The 21252-nt window shown below is 29.2% G+C and overlaps 1 protein-coding gene across 1 annotated transcript in view; it reads left to right on the forward strand.

The window, feature by feature from the left end:
• The window catches only part of LOC105202923 (FERM, ARHGEF and pleckstrin domain-containing protein 1), a 105909-nt gene that overhangs the window by 62977 nt on the left and 21680 nt on the right, over positions 1–21252 (forward strand). The window contains exon 12 of the mRNA XM_039453625.1: positions 21035–21240. Within this exon, the coding sequence (XP_039309559.1) occupies positions 21035–21240 (206 nt within the window). The remainder of the gene's footprint in view (positions 1–21034; positions 21241–21252) is intronic.

Below are 21252 nucleotides of genomic sequence, written 5' to 3' on the forward strand. Positions count from 1 at the left end.
GTGAGCAATAATGTTTTTTCTTTTAATATGTGTTTTTATTTATGTTTATTTATTTTGATGATATTGATATACCATAGTATGCAAATTTTTGAAATAAATGATTTAATTTAATATTACATTCTAAACATTAATTTAAATTTTATTTAAAGGGAATTTTAATTCAAGTAATAATATTTGAAATAATAAGTAAATAATAATAATAATAATAATAATAAGGTAGAGATATGTTTTGGACCGATAATGTAACGCGCCTCAAATGCGTTGTCACTCATATACGAATATTGCAAGAAGTATTACTTCTGGTTGAGGTGGTAAGTAACCGGGACCGGAGATTCCGGAAGTGCCAGGTTCGACCTCTGGGTGGGGTTATTCTTCGCAATAAATTTCTTTACAGTTTTTTCGAGGGGAAATGGGTACATAGATACAAATTAGCATCAATTGTTATATTAAATTAATTAATTAAATAAAAATTGTGATATTACTAATTTTTATTCGACATGCTGTATTACGACCGGAAAAACAATTCGGCACACATTCTGGTTGAATTCGAAGAAGTATATAAAATTACACGAATAAATATAGGCACTAAGATCTAGCTACAATCGAAGAAGGCCTTTTTATCATTATAATATATAAGTTATTTGTAATGGATAACATATAAAGGCAACGTATCTAAATTTTCAAATTGTTTAAATTTAAAATCGATAAAAGAAGCGGATACAAAATTGTATTAAATGAACGAGAGGTTTTTTATTTTGTAATAAATTTGCAATACTTAAATAATTGAATTTTGTAATAAAAATATTTACATTTACATTTAGATGTTTGTTTATTCTTCTTTTTCTACGATTAATTATTTGAAAAACTAGAAATTTAAAATACTGTTAATATTATTTCTATTTAAATTTTAAATTTAAGCAATTTGAAAATTTAGATACGTTTTCTTTATATGTTATCCGTTACAAATAACTTATATATTATTATTATTATTTATTATTTCAAATATTATTATTTGAATTAAAATTTACTTAAAATTAAAGGGTCTAGCCGCATGAGCCTGTGAAAATTGCACTTGAGGGGATCTGATTGGGACTAGGATCCAAATTTGAGATAGGAAGAAAAAATTTTTTATCAAGTTTCAGCCTTCTATCCCTATTATTTATTCCTCTGGAGCGTTTTACGTGTTTTTTAGTTTTTAATTTTTTTTCTGCTTTTTTAGTTAAGCGATTTTTATGAAAAAAATATACAATATAAATATCATTAACATACATTTTAACGAATATTTTGGTCCCTCTTCATATTTAAAAGAATTTAAAAGCTTTTAATTGCTCCAAAAAGTCAGGCTTGGGGGGGTGCACTCTCGAAAATATTTTTACAATGCCGTCTTTCACTCTTGTTGTGCTCTGAATTTTTATAGATTTTTAGCATTGATGCGTTGTGGTTAAAAAAATAACTGTATTTTTCTTATATTTTTGGTGTTTATTGGTATTTAAAAATTTATAGAACTACTGTTGTGGTTCTAAAAATGTTTTTATATAATATTTTTATTTATTATTACCATTCCCTAAATTATTTCAATTTTTACAATTTGTGTAGAGTATTGAAAGAATATGTTTTTTTCATTATTTTAGATATTTATTAATATGCACAATTAAATGGCATTAAAATCCGATCTTAAAAAATTTTTTTTCATTCTTATTATATCTCTGAAGTATTTTATAATTTTAATTCAATATGTAAACGTATATATAGTACATAAATACATATAAGTGATTAAAACAATGAGCAACTATATATTTAAAGTATGAAATGGTTAAAACAGTTATACGTTGTATTTTTTTGCTATTTTAGGATTACTTTTTATTTAGAATTTTAGTGAATTGAATTTAGTGTATTAATTTTTAAATTCAGTGTTAAGTGATTATAATAATTAAAAAATCTGAATTTTTTATTTATAATGTTTATTAGTATCTATTCTATATATGTATATATTTATTAGTCTATATTTATGATGTTAAAATACAGTCATAAACATTTGTTTTAATACTATTTTTGATTTATAAGATAACCTGAATTTTGTTTAGATTATTAAATAATTTTATCAATGTATATTTATTACTGTTGGTGCATTTTTTGTAGAACGATCTCATGACTTGCTAATTGTATTTGAGCGCCCTTAAACGTTCGTAATTCTAACACGTTAGTAATTTTGCAGATGTTGCTCTAGTAGAAAATAGATTTCTAGTTCTTGTTACCACTCTTTCTTCTTCTTCTTCGAGTTTACATGCACGGTGAACTCTGTATTTTAACGTTTTAAAATAAATCTCACAAAAAGGTAATTGCCGAATACTATTCAATTTTTCATTCAATTTTTCATCCACTACGCAAATTCAACAATTACCATTATCAATTTTTAATGCGTGATGTGATGCAGTAACTTTATAAAAAGAATTGACATTTATCAAGTACCCGAGTTTACGATGCGGTATCTCTACATACGTATATATGTTTATATATTGAATTAAAACTGTAAAATACTTCAGAGATACAATAAGAATGGAAAAAAATTTTTTGAGATCGGATTTTAATGCCATTTAATTTGGCATATTAATAAATATCAAAAATAATGAAAAAACATAGTCTTTCAACACTCGGCACCAATTGTAAAAATTGAAATAATTTAGAAAATGATAGTAATAAATAACAATATTATATAAATACATTTTTAGGACTACAACAGCAATTCCGTGAATTTTTAAATACCAATAAACAACGAAAATATGAGAAAAATACAGTTTTTATTTTTTTTTAACTACGTCGCATCAATGCTAAAAATCTACAAAAATTCAGAACAAGAGTGAAAGATGGCATTGTAAAAATATTTTTGAGAGTACACCCCCAAAGCCTGATTTTTTGAGGCAATTAAAAGCTTTTGAATTTTTTTAAATATGAAGATAAGCTTTTAGAGGAACCAAAATATTTGTTAAAATATATGTTAATAATATTTATATTGTATATTTTTTTCATAAAAATTGCTTAACTAAAAGAGCAAAAACAAATTAAAAATTGAAAAACACGTAAAACGCTCTAGAGGAATAAATAGTAGGGATAGAGGGCTAAAACTTGGTAAAAAAATTTTTTTTCTTTCTACTTTAAATTTGGATCTTAAGCCCGATCTGATTCTCTCAAGTGCAATTTTCTCATGCTTATCCGACTAAACTCTTTAAATTAATGTTTAGAATGTGATATTAAATTAAATTATTTATTTAAAAAATTTGCATACTATATCAATATCATCAAAATAAATATAAACACTCATTAAAAAGAAAATTATTGCTCACCTCCGGGAGCGAACCCGGATCTTACGATTATGAAGTAAGCACCTAACTCACGGAGCCAACTGCACTAGTTGGAAGGACGGTTCATATGACGCGCTTCGGATATGGCCAATTTTCACAAATTTATTACTCCGAAACTAAGACCTATTCAATCAAACGCCGGAAGACGTAAACTTTTTTTCATTCTAAGAATAATTAAAAAAATTGAGATCAAAATTCCAGGGTGAGTCACCTGATTCTCCCTCCCCTTGTCAAGTGTTTTAAGCAGTTAGACTTTTCAATTTTAACTCTAACTAAAAAAAGAAATGATATACGTATATGACGATAGTATTTTCAAATAGGGTGTCCTAGGCGGAATTTTTTATTACAGACTTTTATCAATCCTGAATTGATTTTTCCTTTTCATAAAAATCATCGATATATTCTCGATAAAAAATGATCTAGTCACCTTCAAAAATTTTACGTTTCTTATGTCTTTGCATTCTATGAATTGTGTACGTTCATCAAATTTAATTTTTGTTTATTTGGCATTTAAATTGATTATTCAGAATGATTGATAATATCTGCGAAATCGGTTCTCATTTAATAATTATTTTTAAACTGAACACATTCCTTTGTCTTCTTCTATTTAGATAACACTAAGCCATCTGAAAGATTACTAAAAGGTGTCTAAATTTGTATAAAGGTATCTCTTAGTGAGGAAATATTATCGATGAAAAAATAACTAATAAGTGATAGATGTCCTATTGCTAGTCATTTTATGGCCTTGTCCATATAATAACCAAAAAATGACGGTAAAATCCTTACATTAGATGACATAACATAACTTTAATCTTGACATTTATTATACAGGTAAATGACGGTCACTGTATATCGTACAAGTAGCAGAAAGACAACAAATTACACACACAGTCAGTGATCTCTGATGATATTGGCAAACTGCCATTAAAAATATGACAAAACTTGCTAACATAGCAAATTAGCGACAGATTACTCGCGCATGCAAACCCTGCTCGATTTGTGGCATCAATCTGCTGACATAGTATGTCAATAAGCTTTGTTGACATATTGTGAACAAACTGAACAAATCTGGTTTTCATAAATGGATCTGCAGTTAAAATTTTATTGATTTGTTGCCAATTGGTTAGCAAATTTCTGAAACTAGTCAATAAAGAATATCTACAAGAAGTCCATAATTATTCAGATAGCATTTTACAGTATTTTAGAAAGATTTCAGTAACTTTTTGATAATATTTTCGAAAAATGTCATATATTTTCAGTAAACTTTCAGCAATATTTCTGCAAGGTTTTAAGTACAAGAATCGCGAACATTTTGCTCTCAAGAATATCTCTGAAACATTGCAAATATATTTCAAAATCTTTTTGCAATGTTTTATTTTTTCTGTTGAAATATTTCTGAGATATTTCTAAAAAATTTTGGTGCTCTATGCATAATTCTTGTAAATAGATCCTTTAAACTCTTTTAAAACATGTTTCAAATATTATTTAGTAATCTCTTTATCTTTGTCTTCTTTTAGACATTTTTTATCGTCTTAATGATATGATTTTATTGTCAAAAAATAAGATCTTATTTATTTTTGTTTTAAAATTTACTTTTGGAGACTCTCTTTTAAAAATTCATCATTTAAACATGAGTAAAAAATCTCATAATGTTACGTCTTTTATTTTGTCCTGTATGTAATTTTTACTTAGAAGAAATAGAATTCTGCCACGTCCATCTTTCAGCAGTGCCGCATACTGCTCGCAACTGAGCAACATTAGTGAAAATAATTTTTAATCAACTTTTGTCGAAAAGTCTCATAAAATATAATGAAAAAAATGTTTTTTTTTTTAATTGTCTTTTTATTATTTGTCAGATATCTTTTTTCTTTATCGAAAAGATATAAAAAAGACGATTTTCGTCATTTTTTAATATTTTGGGGGCTATCTGAGTATACTTTTTGTAGCAAAATACGTGAAAGTATTCTCAAAAGAGCGAACCTATCTTTTACTTCGGAGAAGAATGTCCTTAATTGGAAGCTCTTCTTAATATTAGTGAATATACGGGTTCCTTAAGTTACATCACGAACGGAGTAAAAGGCCTTTGCACAACAAGCTATAGTATATACATGTATATACATATACATATGTACCCGGTGTACTTTACATATGCTTTTCGACAGGTGGTGATTACAATCGCTGGACCTACACTAACGGATACGTGAACTCGCCGGCCTGGCAAATGCATTATCGCGTGAACCAGGTGCGTAACGTAATGGTTCACGCAACACCACGCACCCTGACTAATCGATTTTTACCGCTGTACCCACGTTGAACGGGAAGCCATACACCGCACACTGTTCAGGCTAAGAAAGTACCACGCTACGCGACAATGAGGCTCACGCGAGTAGATGCGCGGCCGCACGCACTACAAGATTGCGAAATGAGAATCATTAAGAAAAAAAATAAGAGTGCAAAAAATCAACCAAAATCCTCGAGCGTACCAGCTTCTACTCTTCATCTTTTTGCAGTTTTCTTCGAACATTACGCTTTGCGATCATTTGCTTTTTACACAACACTTTTACGGAGTTGAATCTTAAGGAGGGAGGTAGAAAACCACGAAAAAGTGTAATACCTATAAAAAAAATTTTCTGCTATCGAAAGAAAAAAGGATTCAAAAATTTAATATATAGCGACATTTAAAGTGTGTGTAGTATTATGTATGTGTGTGTGTATGTATGTGTGTGTGTATGGACATAAATGTGTATATGTTCAAGTCGCTCAGTGTGTATAGAAGCGCTACAAAATTCATTTTTTTTCTCATGTCAGTGTTCTCAGAGGACAGAGAATTAAACATAGGCATTTTATCTATATAAATCAGACATACTGTTTCCTCTTGCGATTTTGTTTTTGCTTGAGTTGGACTATTTTTATTATCCAGCTTCTATCTTTGTTAGCATGTTTTTCTGCTTCTTTGATTTCAATTTGTAGCAAGGATTATTTTCCTTAGACCTTAACTGCACTTAACTTCTTCAGTTACACCATAGTATTTATTCTAAAAATTCTCATTACATCACTTATTGAACTGAAAAAAAAGAATAGAAAAAGTGTATCAAAGATAGTCGTGCCATATAAAAATTTGATATTATACCAGATTTTTGTCATATGCACAAAATATCCACAAGATGCTCATAGTTCTCAATGCACTTGCACTGCACTATTAGATTATTGCAATTAGATTTTCGCGCGTCTTTAATGTTGTTAAAGCAATCCCACGATTTTCCTTGTACGAATTAAATATGGTATACTTATGTAATACATATTTCGATTGTACATATACGTGATGTTGCATTAACTGAACTTGAAGATTCTCCATCATTATTTAAGTAGTTTTAAAGCGATTTATCCTTGAAAATGTCACCCCCTCAGATTTTTGCATTAGTCATGTTAGCTATGCTGTACATATATGTATATACAGAGTTCTATTTTATTTTTGAGTTAAATATCTCGAAGAATATGAGAGATACAAAAAATGTTTTAGACAAAAGTTGATTTGAAGGGAGACATAAATAAAATTAATATTCGAAAATGAATTAATTTTTCAAGTTGTATGAAGGTTATCATCATTTTTTTTAATTATATGATTTTTTTACATGATATGATTTCTCTGATTATTCTGCATATAAAAATATTCGGATAGAATTATTAAATAATCAGTGGTTTACAAAACATTTTATATTTTATTTTGGCATATTTTTTGATATAAATTATGAAATATCTCGTGAAGTATTAATTTGTCGACAATTTACCTTCAAGCTTTTATACAGAGAATAATGAAATAAATCAATTGATGTAAAGAAAATACGTTGTCCTTTCAAAAAAAAAAAAAAAAAATTTAGTTGTATATTGCAATTTGCATATTAAAAAGAACAACGTGTTTTCTTTAGATCAATTGATTCATTTCGTGATTCTGTGCATAAAAGCATTACAATGCAGTTGTCGAAAAATCAATAGTTTACGAAACATTTTATATTTTATGTTGAAATATGCCAGAATAAAGTATAAAATATCTTGTAAATTAATAATTTTTCCTAACTTAATATTTTTATATTAATTTATATTTAAAAAAATTTTATTCTATTTTAAAAAACAGTAACATCTTCATACGATTAAAAAAAATTTTTTTTTCTAAATATTAATTTTACCATTATTTACTCTTTAAACTGTAGAATGTTTGTTTGAAACAAATTTCCTATATTTTTCGAGATATTTGACTATTAAAAATAAAGGGACGCGTGCGTGCGTGCGTGCGTGCGTGCGTGCGTGCGTGCGTGCGTGCGTGCGTGCGTGCGTGCGTGCGTGCGTGCGTGCGTGCGTGCGTGCGTGCGTGCGTGCGTGCGTGCGTGCGTGCGTGCGTGCGTGCGTGCGTGCGTGCGTGCGTGCGTGCGTGCGTGCGTGCGTGCGTGCGTGTACACGCACGCGCGCGTATGTGTACAAAAGGTGTTCTAAACTTTCCGTGATATCCGTTAATGACAAATTCCTAGTCAATTTGGGACGAAAATTCTAATACCAAAATATCGAGGTTAGAATAGTTTTTAAATAAAGGTTTAAAATTTATAAACTGTCTAAAATTCGCGCGTTTATATATGGCGCATCGAACAGTGAAAGTGTATGTAAAATCAATGTAAAAAGCAAGAATCATACTTGAAAACATTTTTATTGTTGTAAGATGTATCATAACTGAGCGTGCGCATTTCGGACAGTTTAATTTGTCAACGTTAAATCTTTCTCATTTAAAAACTATTGTAGCTTCAATATTGTGGTATTAGATAGTAAGATCTACCATTAACGAATACTACGGTAAGTCTGAGACATCAGTATATTCTGCTGTTCCTACCTTCCTCTGCTTAGAGCGTGCGTAGAGATGTGAATTTTATTCATATGAATATGAATATACGAAGTTATATTAATCGATCGTGATGTATGGCACATTGATGGTACGCTATGTTTATAAAGAGCAGCTTTTCGAAAAGAGCTTAAGATATCTTTTGAAGTAGCGCGTGTCGAAAAGCCTCAAGGGAAAATGAGAAAACAATCATCGAAACATTAGATTTTTTTTTTTTTTTTTTTTTTTTTGCGGAATATTGGCGAAACAGCTGCGACGTTTCTCCAAATAACAAAATGGAATGGTCTCGACCATTTTGCCACTGCCTTACGTTAAGCTGTGATAACAAGATAAAAAAAATAATCTGTAAATTTCTTTATTGTTAACAGAACGAATGGGGAATAGCGATCGCCAAACTCACATCTCTAGTTGCAGCGTGGTACTAAACGTTCCCGCATCTTATTCACTATTATTACACATGTATACAAAGTACACATCAAACACGTCCCCCGCATACACACAGACACACACACACACACACACACACACACACACACACACACACAAAACATGTATACTTCTACGTCAATTAACTATTTAGGAACCATTACGTAGCGCCCCTGTCACGAATCACGAACGTATTTTGCCACCTGTCACACTGTCTCGTCACGTAAACCCGTAATTAATTGTGTAAAGTCCATTCTCGGTTATGTCACCATGCTCATTCATGTGTAATTCTTATCTCATAGTATCTTTGTAGTATATATGTCTGGACATCGTAAAAGATCATCCTCGGCTCTTCGTTCCGTTTCTCCTCAATTTCTTCAAATTATATCATTCTCTCTTATACCATTCTCCTCTAATGGTGGAAGATACACCATACTGAGAAACCCATTTGGTTGAATAAAATAAAATTTAATTGGATTAATTAAATCTCTTATCTGCAAGCTTTGGTTAACACAACAATATTATTTAGTTGGAAAACTTGATTCAATGAATCAAATTGTTGATTGTATGAAATTAATTTTTTTACTGGTATTTTATTTAAATTTTATTTTGTTTAATTAAATTTAGTGATTGTGGCGCAAAGAGTTGTACGTCTCTGTACCGAAAATTTGGGTTTAAATCTCACTGATCAGAAACATGATTTTATTCTATAGGTCCTCTTGGAAGGTAATAGCAAACCACCGAGAGTATCTTGCTAAGAGAACTCCTCGAAATTAGACTATTTGGAACTAATATTTAAACTCTAGATCCCATACATCTGTATAAATTATAAAAAGCGCACATTGCAGGAATACGTTGAAGAGTTACTACACTCTGACAAGAGCTAAAGAGAAAGAGAGAGAGAGAAATCAAATTTGTATGTTAATATTACAAAATTTTTTTTGTAGCATTAATCAGAGAATTTAATCGACCAAAATTAATTAGGATGTAAAAACTCTGAAGCCGGAATAATAAACCCTTGACTTTGTGGTCGAGTCAATTATAAAGATCTGCAAAACACCAAGTTTTATGCAGATGCATAATATCGCGTGTTATTTTTTTTTGCAAGAGAATGTCATCCGTGTTTCTCTGAGCGCAATGTTATACTACGTAGCAGTCGTGATAATAAATATAATTATTTAAAACAAATAAATACGTTTGTTATCATTATTTTAAAATTTTGTTAAAATAAACACATATCCGTGTAAGTCAAAAATTTACTTATGTTAACACTTTATATTTTTTGTGTTAACACTATTTTTTGTTTTTGATAACATAATTTTTTGTTAATACAAAGTTACAAATGTAATTAAACACATGGTTTAGCCAAAAAACAAAAAATTTTGTTTTTTATTCAATCAAATGAGTTTCTTATTCTGAGATAAATATAAATAATTTATTTTATATATTATATCATTGTAATAGGGAATTTCTCAATTTTTCCTATTTTTAAATCTTTGAAACCATCATTCACGATAATGACCAAAAGTGCTGAACACTTCTTCTGGTGCTCAACAATTGAAATTGTTTAAGTCTGCCTCAGTGTTTCAACGTAGACTTTTCTCTCCTATGAACTTCCTAATAAACCAAGTTACTATAATTAATGTTTACTATACAAATGTTTACAAATTTAGCAATAATGCCTGATGCCTGGGACGAGAAGTTCATAATTGATGGATTATCCCGTGTCCTCTTTGTTTTTACTGTGAATTCTAAAGAACCATCCTCCGTGCTTCTCAATATCGTATCTCGATAGTGGTTCAGGGGATCAATAAATAAATATAGCCGGAGCGTGACAGCTGAACGACTATTATATATCGAGTAGTCAATCGCAGAGAAACTCAGAATGGATATATATTATAAATAGTTGACCCTCTATTGCGTCATTGTATTTCGTTATAGGCAGAAATCCTAATAAATTAACACAAAACATTTGGCTTTATTATGAATATCTTGTTAGGAAGAAAAACGCAAAATTAATTTTTTATAACTTAACTTTGCTGTTTTTTATTTTCAAAGATGACTACCATCGAAATAAGTCATGCAATACAGGGTTAATGATAATAATAATAATTTGTATCAGAATTTCACTCTGAGATTCAAGAATTCAATGTAACAGCGATCCAATCCATTTTTATTCGCAAATCGGAGAGAATTAATTTTAACACCCTAAACGTTAAATGTGTGACAATTAACTTTTTGTATTTAAAAAAAGAAAGTTATGAAGTTCCATTAAAGCTTGAAATTTTTATTCTCTTGTAATTTTGGAGCTGATATTGAGTCGTTAGAGTATGAACACTCGAGAAATAAATTTCTGGCGAAATATTCAAGCACTAATTTTCATATAAATACTCGAGTAATATTAAAATTATATATTAAAATTTATAAGATAAAACCAGACGTAAATTTAACCTAATCGCTTTTGATCCATAGATAAAGATGATTAAATAACCTTTGTACTTTAAGGCATTGTTTATTCACAAATACTTTAAATTAGCGTTAGAATGCACTTTGTATTAAGAGGATATTCTACTTCGTTGGGCATGAGAAAAAATCTATTTTCAAGAATTTTTTATAGAGAAACATATTGAAACAATTAAAATGATATGTTTGTAGAGATACGAGTGTATATTGATTTTTATAAATTATAATAGTATTTTTTTATTGTTGCAGACTATTGAGTACATGACGTATATACAGAGTGTCAGAAAACTAAAACTTATGCTTTTGTGGGTTGATAGAGCAAGTCATACTGAAAAGAAAAGTCTTTTACCATTTTTTCATTATTCGCAATAGTTATCGAAATAAAAATTAGTAAAGTTCATCAAATGAGCGCGTATTTTCTCAACCCACCGCACTCGGAGACCGCTCGTCCGTCGCCAAACCATAGACAGCCGCAGCACGGTGAGGCGGGTAAGACAGCCATTGCTGCTTGTCCCTTCTCCCTTCATTTGACGAACTTTTCTTCTCAGTATGACTTGCTCTATCAACCCACGAGAGCATAAGTTTTAGTTTTCTGACACCCCGTATATGACGTTAAATTGGGGATTGTAGAGTAATTAAGCTCCCTGTACAAATAAATAAGACTCGCTGATTGATTTGAAATATAAACATAAAAATTTTGTTTAATTTACGTGAGTTTATTACATCTATTTAATAAGAATTAATATTAAAAACTGAAAATTGACAAAATGACTTTTCCAAGATTAAAATAATGTTAAAATAAGATTGCACATTTATTAATTGTTTTAGTATTTTTCTCTAAAATAATTCTTGAACAATCTTTTTTTGAACCTTAGTAGAATATCCACTTAACCCTCCATTGCTCTCCTTCGACAAGCGAACGTATGTTCGCTCTCATATGAGCTCCGCGCCAGCCTATATGTGTGTCGCTGTATTAGTACAGCGTTGCCACATAGGTAACTACATAACCTATACTTGTTTTGAAAACGTTAATAAACAATTATTGTACTTAGAAAGTCAAATTAATATCTAACTTTACTTACGTTTGTACCAACACAGTCTTGTAAAAACAGAAGATATCGACCGATTCATTGACCTAGCTGTCACAGTAAATAAGGTTTGACAACAGCACTAGTTTTGTCGACTGTACGTATTTGCTCTCGTCATGAGCGCGGCGCTCAGACGTATCACACGTTAACATCTTCAAAGCATTTAATGAAAATTTTACGAAACAAATTGAGAAAACATACAAATATAATCTAGAAGGTTGTAAGTAAAAAGTCAAAAAGTTTCATAGTCAAATTTTATGCCACGTTTATGCAATTAACAAAACTAGATGTGACCTGAGCGTCCGCCTCATACGGGAGCAATGGAGGGTTAATCATCTATAAAATGATGCTAATTTTTTTTACAATTACGACAAAAAACTTTTAATACAAAACAGTGTCAAATATTTTTTTAATGGATTTTTCATAATTAGAGAGAAAATCTGTGTGTGATTGAAATAACTTTATAAGTTTTTCTCTTTTTTGCAAATTCTACTGCATGTAGATATAATGCACTTAATTTTTTAACTATGACTATTGATGTAACCCGATTTCTACATATTTCGGGATAAATTTGGCCAATCGTAGATTTGTAATAAGTAATAACGTTTATCAATAAGGCATTTATTAATTGTTCTTATGGAATTCTCTCTATTCTGATTCGGATATTTACTGAGGATATTTGTCGCGTCTCCAAGCTGTTATTCGGCTTTAGACTTTATCAAGAATAAAACTCGATATTTATATTATAAACCAACCATTTTTTCTATACCACTGTAAATTACAAAATATAAGCATTGAATTTTTTACACTCGAATCTCTCAGAGTAGTGTCAAACATTTTCATAAGACTGTCGATTTTAATAACAATTATGAAATTCCAAGAAGGTCGTGAAATATTAATTTACATCATGCGGCGTTGAAACTATTATTTGTCTTCCAGTTCGTATTTTGCTAATTTTGATATTATTCTTTTAACATTAAATGCGCTTTGTCTCTTCCAATGGCTTATCAGACTAGCAATAAAAAAGTCCTTGAGAGAATCATCGTCCGGACGGAAATCACACTTCGTTGTTGTCCAATGTAACATAACTTCGAGCTCGCTCATCTTCCGTTTCCGGTCTGCAAAGACGACGTTACTCGCGTGTCAACTGACTTGCTTCGATTTGTGAGTGTTCGAAATATACAACGTGTACAGAATGCCCTATTACTATCGGGTACCTTCCTAGTAGATATCTGTTTTTTACTTTTGCTGTTTAGTACCTCGAGTATTGAAGTTCATAATTTCCGTTAAACTGAAATTTTAATCTTTCTAGCGAGACAAAAAGCACTGGGAGAAAGAGAAAATCACTTAATTTCTTTCTTTCTCTCAACTCAATCTTTTTTTTAAGAGATTTAAAAAAATACTTCTTTAAATTTTATATCGATTATCTTGATATAATTCCGCAGCTTTCGTCGTTCCTCTTACTTGGTCCTATGATATCTGTAACTAAGGCGACAATCGGTAGCGGTAGGACACTCTGTATACGCGCACACGCACACACGCGTATGCATATGTAGCTACATATAATTGCATATAATTAGGGCCCGATTTAATGGCCGGAACAAAAAGCGGTGGACAAGTTAATTAGAACAGGCTACATATACGTCGAGATATCTGTCGTGTCGGCGTAATGTTCTCCCGTACCCTTATTCCCCATTTGTAATTTGTGTAACACTTTTTGATCGTTTATCGATATACCGTACTTGTTAACGCTATATATATATATATATATATATATATATATATATATATATATATATATATATGTATATGTATATGTATATATAAAAATAAATATATAAATAAATATATACATAAAAATAAAAAATATATATCTGTTTTACGCGGTGATTCCCCCGGTTGATGTACACCGTCTCGCCGGTCGACCGATTGTGTTCGAACGATAGACACAGTTCGATGAGACATGGGGGAATTACCGACGTCCGAAGGACGAAGAGTGGTACTCCAAGCGTAGAAAATCTATTGTACATTGATTATTGATACATTAATGATAACAATAAATTATATACAAAGTCACACGTCGGATCAATAATTTCACTTTGGTTTCTAGCTGAATATGTTAGTTTTGATTTCTCTCTTGTTTTCTCCGTTGAATATTCGTTTTCTCCTGCCGTCCACATTTTTCATTCTCCGTTCATATGTAATTAGACTAATATTTTAATTTCGGCTCCGACAGAAATTCGAAAAGAAACATTGCTTTCTGTTCTTTCTCGTTTTAGCCATTGATTTTTAACAAATATCGATTGTTGAGTTTTCTCATTCTTCTCTTTTTTTTTGTAAATGGTGTGATATGTCCTCTTCTTTTTCTTTTCGTTCTTCATACTGTATCTCTATATCGCAATGCTGGATTCATCGTTCGACACGGATGACATTACGTGTGAGTAAGTCCTTTACAATGTCTATCTTAATTGTGGATATTACATTTTCTTCTCTTCGTCATCATTTCACGATACGTCCGCTGAAGTAGCACGAATTTCCGTTTAGTCTAGGCCCTCTGTCGCATTTGCATAATCCATAAACGAATTTATATGTACTTTTCATTAAGGCGTTATATTTATCTGAAAAAGAAAAGAATAATTTATTAAGTGTACTCTATCGCTCAAAAGTTTTAACACACTTAAGATTTCATAAAAAATTAAGTAACTCTATAAAAAAAAATCATAGAAATGTTTTCAAAAATGCATTTTAAATGCAGGAAAAATAGAGCTTTGAATCTGTCTTAATCTATATGATATTTTATTCTTAAATTACGTAAAATTGAAAATTGGTATTTCCTTTTTTTTTACTTATTTACTTTTTATAATTTTTTTTACTTTAAACTGTTATATCTTGATGCAGTATTATCAAATAAAAATTAACAAAAAATTATTTTAAAATATCCTTTCTAAGTTTTAAAATGCTTTTTTTAAAAAAATTGATGCAACAATTTGTCGCAAATCGAATTTTCTTTGTAAAACCTTATAAATATCTTAAAAATCTTTCTTATAAAATATTTTTATTTTAAAACCAAAGTGTTTAGGAAAAAAAGGGAAAGAAACAATATTGCTAATCATTTAATAAATAAATCACTCCAGCGATTTTGATCTTGATATATATTATTAAAGTCTTGATTCTAAGTAATCCTCAAAAAGTTTTAACTATTGTTATTTTTTAAAGTTATTTGAAAAGTTTGAGAAATATACCATGTGAACAGTGCAGTTATATCTTTATCTTTTCTGCTTACAATATACGAAATTATATGCTACTTCAAATGTAGTTCTCCTTTTGCATTGTTTAGCCTTGCAAGGAGATGTGGAATGGACCCTGCTTCACGTCGTAAATTATTACACATGCATGAACGAAGAGGATTTCACTTCTCTATACATAGGTCTTTTCCTTAAAAATCTAATCTAACCCAATTACTATTCCACATGAGATAATAGTTATTCGACTATGTGAAACAATTTCTAATTCAAAACTAAAATTTGGTTTGAGTTATATTTTTTTAGAATAAACGTGCAAGGCTTTGCGCCTTTCTCAAAATTTTTTATTTATAATTATATATAGTTATATATTATTATATATAGTTATACATAATTATAAATATATAGTTAAACATAATTATAGTTATAAATATATCAAATGTGTCCATATATATTAAAATTATTTTAAATAAAAATTATATATAATTATATATAATTATGTGTAACTTTATATCAAGATGCATGATTTTTATATAAAATTATACATAATTATATATGATTATATATAATGGTATATAATTACATATAAAAAACATGCGTAATTATATATAATTACATACAACTATATTGTATAATTATACATAAAAAATTTTTTACCGAGTATATAACTAATGTGGTAGATGAAGATGTTTATATTATAAACCTTTTATTAACTTGTTAACTTTTTTAACGAGTAATGAGTGACGAAAACCTTCTGGAAGTCATTCAGAATCAATATGTCAAGATCAAAGAATCATTGGAGATTGATTCCCTATACTAAATAATTACCAAAATATTTATTATTATGTGCTTAACTTGCGTAAATTGTTTTGAAATTTCTTAAAGATTTTATTTACACTTAATTTATCGTGAAATATGAGATAAAATGTACTGAAAGTATCAATAAGTGATATTCTATACTGTTAATAGTAAAAACATAGTTCTTAAATATCACAAAATTATTGTACAATAAAACATAAGTCTTTTGTTTTAAAATCAAGGCTGACAGTATCAAAATATTCTTGAAGTCGTTTACGATTTCATCGTTATATAAGCTTGGAAGGTAAAGGTACAATTGTGTGCCAAAAGCCACAAAAGAATATATTTTCAAGGTTTCAGAAATTTATGCAAATGCCTTATCGGTCTTCACTCGTATTTGAATGATTTTTATATCATTCAACCGATACAAAGACAGACGGAGTAGCTTATACTTTCCTAGTCATACCGCATTCATATCTTTCTGTTGTCGCTCTCATTACGTTGTACGTCTTTTGCGAAAGAAGCCGAGCTCGAGCAGAAATTCTTTCCCTGAGAAATTTTTGTTCGCCCGATGTGCGAATATCGATCTTGTCACGATACTCCTTATTTTCGCATGTAATTTGCGTCAGTGGAAATAATGTAGAATGTTGTGAACGTGGATTTTTAATATTAACTTCATCCGGCTTCTAATCATCGTTTTATATTAGCCGCTTATTACTTGGAGCACGGTACTTTATAGACGTGCTTGGGCATGAATTTTCATAGAAATTCGCATATGCTGGCTTTGTTATCTTATTTGTTTATTAAAATAGCTTATTCGATATTATCTGCACTTTTCACTTGCATTATTATCTTTGTACCATGATCTACCCAGAAAGAATCGATCTTTCATTTTTATTTTTGAATATTAGAAATATTTCACATATTCCACTGAAATTTTCGAAGTTAATCGCAGTGTTATGTGCCTCTTTAATTAAAATATATTATATTTATATCTATTTGCTTCATAACGCTGCTAAATAATCATTGTTGATAATAAAATAAGTGAGAATTCTTAAGCTTTATGTTCACGATACTAGAAATCGGTCCGAAATTTCAAACAGAAAAAAAATTAGCCAATTACATTTATATAATCAGTCAACTTTGATTAATGCAATTGATCTATCCTGTCTCCATTCGAGATCTTGAACCGATTTCTAGCATCGTAGACACAAGGCTTTAGAGCAAAGTTTGCGACAGAGATATTAAGAATTTAATCTTGATGAATAAAAATAGTAATTTTTACGTACAAACCTCTTAATGTCTATTTTAATACATCGAGAATAATTATTTACAAGAAATTATATTATAGTATAAATTTTATAGACATTTGTTATAAATAATATAGCGATCCCTCGAATAATTTTCCCAAACTTTCATGTTACATTTGAATCAATCATCAGCATTTCCAATTCTGTAAAAAAAATTACAATAAAAAAAAGAATAAATATAAATAGTGCACTGTAGCATGCGTGCCTATATATATATATATATATATATATATATATATATATATATATATATATATATATATATATATATAGCCTATATATATATATATATATATATATACACAAAAATAATATAAACACCTATTCTGACTCCGTAATTCAAAAGAGTGTAACTTTGTCAAAAATAATCGTAAAAAAATTTTAAAAAAAGCATTTTAAAGCTTGAAATCTCTAGTTTTGAAATTGATAAGTCATTAAATGATTTACAGATTGTTTACGAAGTTACGCGGATTTAAATGGGATTGCGTCAAATCTCAAAATATTTTACAAACTTTCCAAAACTCCACGACGCGAAATAAAAATTGCACGCAAATGTGGTTTACAGCATTCGAAAGGGTGGGTCTTTACCTTTAATTTGCATTTTTGATGAGCATTGTACGATTTTTTTCACTGAGTTAGGTAACACCGAAGCAAAAAATGGCCTCTTTTTTTTAATTTCTTTCTTCACATCCTAGTGTAAAAGAATCTTCGAGAAAATCAACTTCAATAATCGAAAGGTTTTGCCCTTTAAAATTGTGAGCCCTGGAAGATTGTTTTATACTTTTTTTTTTTTTTTTTTTTTTTTTTTTTTTGAAGTTTAAATATCAACTTTAGCAAAGATTAAGTGAGCGTTCAACAGCAAAATTAAAAGATCACCCACAGTTACTTTCCAAAAAAATGTGTAACATGATAAATCAACAAAAATGATAAATCAAATGTTTTAAAACGCATTTTACAGCTTAATGTTTCTACATACAATTTTAATATTGACTTTGAAAATGTATACTGCTTTTTTACGGAGCTATACGGATAAAAATAAAGATGCGGCAAAATTTATTATGTATTTTGCGAGTTTATTTGACGTGAATTAAAAATTGGACACAAATGCGGTTTACAGCATTCGAAAACGTAAATCTTTACCTTTAATTTGCGTTTTTGTTGAGCGTTGTAAGATTTTTATTCACTGAATTATTCAACATTAAAGCAAAAGAGATTATTTTTGCTTCAGTGTTGCCTAACTCAGTGAAAAAAAATCGTACAACGCTCATCAAAAACACAAATTAAAGGTAAAGATCCACCCTTTTGAATGCTGTAAACCGCATTTGCGTGCAATTTTTATGTCGCGTCGTGGAGCTTTGCAAAGTTTATAAAATATTTTGAGATTTGACGCATTCTTATTTAAATCCGCGTAATTTCATAAACAATCTGTAAATTGTTTAATGATTTATCAATTTCAAAACTAGAGATTTTAAGCTTTAAAATGCTTTTTTTTAAATTTTTTTACAATTATTTTTGACAAAGTTACACTCTCTTGAATTGCGCCTATTTTTTGGAGTCAGAATAGGTGTTCATATTATTTTGTCCAACCCTTGTGTATATATGTGTGTGCGTGCGTGCGTGCGTGCGTGCGTGCGTGCGTGCGTTAACGGTTCACACAATTTTTGAGATCCTTGCAACAATGCAAAAAAAATGTTATAACGAAAATATTTTTCTATTATGTATAACTTACAACTTGTGATCTAAAAAATCGATTTTTTTTCGTGCAAAATTGAAGATTATTTTGACTTTTTAACTAACACCGTACGTTTTTTTTTTTTTTATCGGACGGTTTCAAAACAAATTCAATGCATATTAAAAATGCTATTTTTCTTGATATTTAATATTAAATCTGCAGCATTATTTAAAAATAGTAAATATTTAAATGTATTTATATTAAATATATATCAAATATTAATTAATAATATTTAAGAAAGCTTTGAGAAAGAATAATTAAGAGGGGAAGGTCACGTAATCGACCGAAAAAGAGCAGATTTTTATAAATTTTTTTGTGGCACAAGACTTAATGAACTGTCCATAACCTTTCTCACATATTTCGTATAACTCGTAGATGTAAAAAAATTTTTTTAATCTAAAATAATTCAAATATGGTGGCATAATGACGCTCGCTCTCCAAGTCCTGATTTTCGAGGAGATCAAAACGGCGTACAATATAATTTAAAAAAATATTTGATTAATATAACCGAAACGGTACATGTTTATTTCTCACTAAATTCTCTACCGGGTGAATTTATGAAACTCATAAGAATAACTATAGAAACTATTTTTTTTTTCACATGATAAATATGAAAATTTTATACGAGAATTTTTTTTTAATTTTTATTTTAATACTTTTTACTATCGGATTTAGGTTCTTTTAGTGTGCAATTTTATCAAAAAGACAGATTTATTTGATTTTTTATTTTAGGATGAGATGAAAGAAATACTGCATTGTACGCCATTTGACCCTCTCGAAAACCAAGACTTGAAAAATGAGCGTCATTACGCCGTCATATTTGAATAAATTTGATGTTAAAAAATTTATTCTATATTTATGAATTACAAAAAATATGTGAGAAAAGTTATAGTGGATAGTTCATTAAAAGTCTTGTGCCACAAAAAAATTTGGCTTTTTCCGGCTGATTACATTACTTTCATCCTTAATTAAAGAATACTTAATTAATAATTAAAGCTTGTGCAGCTTTGAATCCAAATAATATAATAACTGTTACACATAATAAAATGTTGAAAAGAGTAGAACTTTGTATTGTAGAAGAAAGCATACAATTTGAACAGTTGTATAAGTTAGAATTTTTTTTTATTATTACAAATAGCGTTCATAATCCTGAAAAATTCTCGTCAATTGTAGGAAAGCAATGGTTTTTTATGGCATCTTTATTGTTCTCTAGGTCAATAATTTTAAGAATTTGTTTAATTTTAAGATCTCTAATAAGTATTTCATCAATAAAATCAACTGTTATTATGGTTGTGTTTTATCTTTTTTCTCAGAAAAAAGAACTTATCCTCAATTATAGTTTTATAGAAAATTAAGAATACAATAAATAAAAATAGCATTTTCTATACTGCATTGAGATCGTATTAATATCTCTTACAATATTAAGAAAAAATGGTATAGTACTAATTTAAAAAGTTAAGATAATCTTAATTATTTTATATAAAAAAATTGTTTTTATTTTTTTTAAACCGCGAATTGTAGATGCCCGCATAAAATAGATAAATATTTTCTTACTTTAACTCTCGTAATTATCTAAAAATTATGTGGACTATTATGATGAAATGTGTATATATATTTCTGGTTTTACTTATTATTTTAGATATTTTATTGATAATAGATTGATTTCTTTATTCCGTATTCTCTCGGTATTTCTGTTTCTCCAGAATTGTCTAATATGATATTTATTTACAGATGTCCAAGCCGAAAAGCAAGAGATATCTAATCAACGGGAGAACAATAATTCTTTGTACGTCACTGAAAAATTATCGAATAAACAACAGACAACGAACGGTGGCGGCGAGGTGAATAATGCGAGCGTCATAAATTCACCAGATTTCAGTCCCGTAAAGAATGTTCGAAACGGGGAGGCAGAGGAAGCAGAAATTAGAAAAACGAAGGTTTGTTATTTA

This window comes from Solenopsis invicta, chromosome 1, assembly GCF_016802725.1.
Source record: "Solenopsis invicta isolate M01_SB chromosome 1, UNIL_Sinv_3.0, whole genome shotgun sequence".
NCBI lineage: Eukaryota > Metazoa > Arthropoda > Insecta > Hymenoptera > Formicidae > Solenopsis > Solenopsis invicta.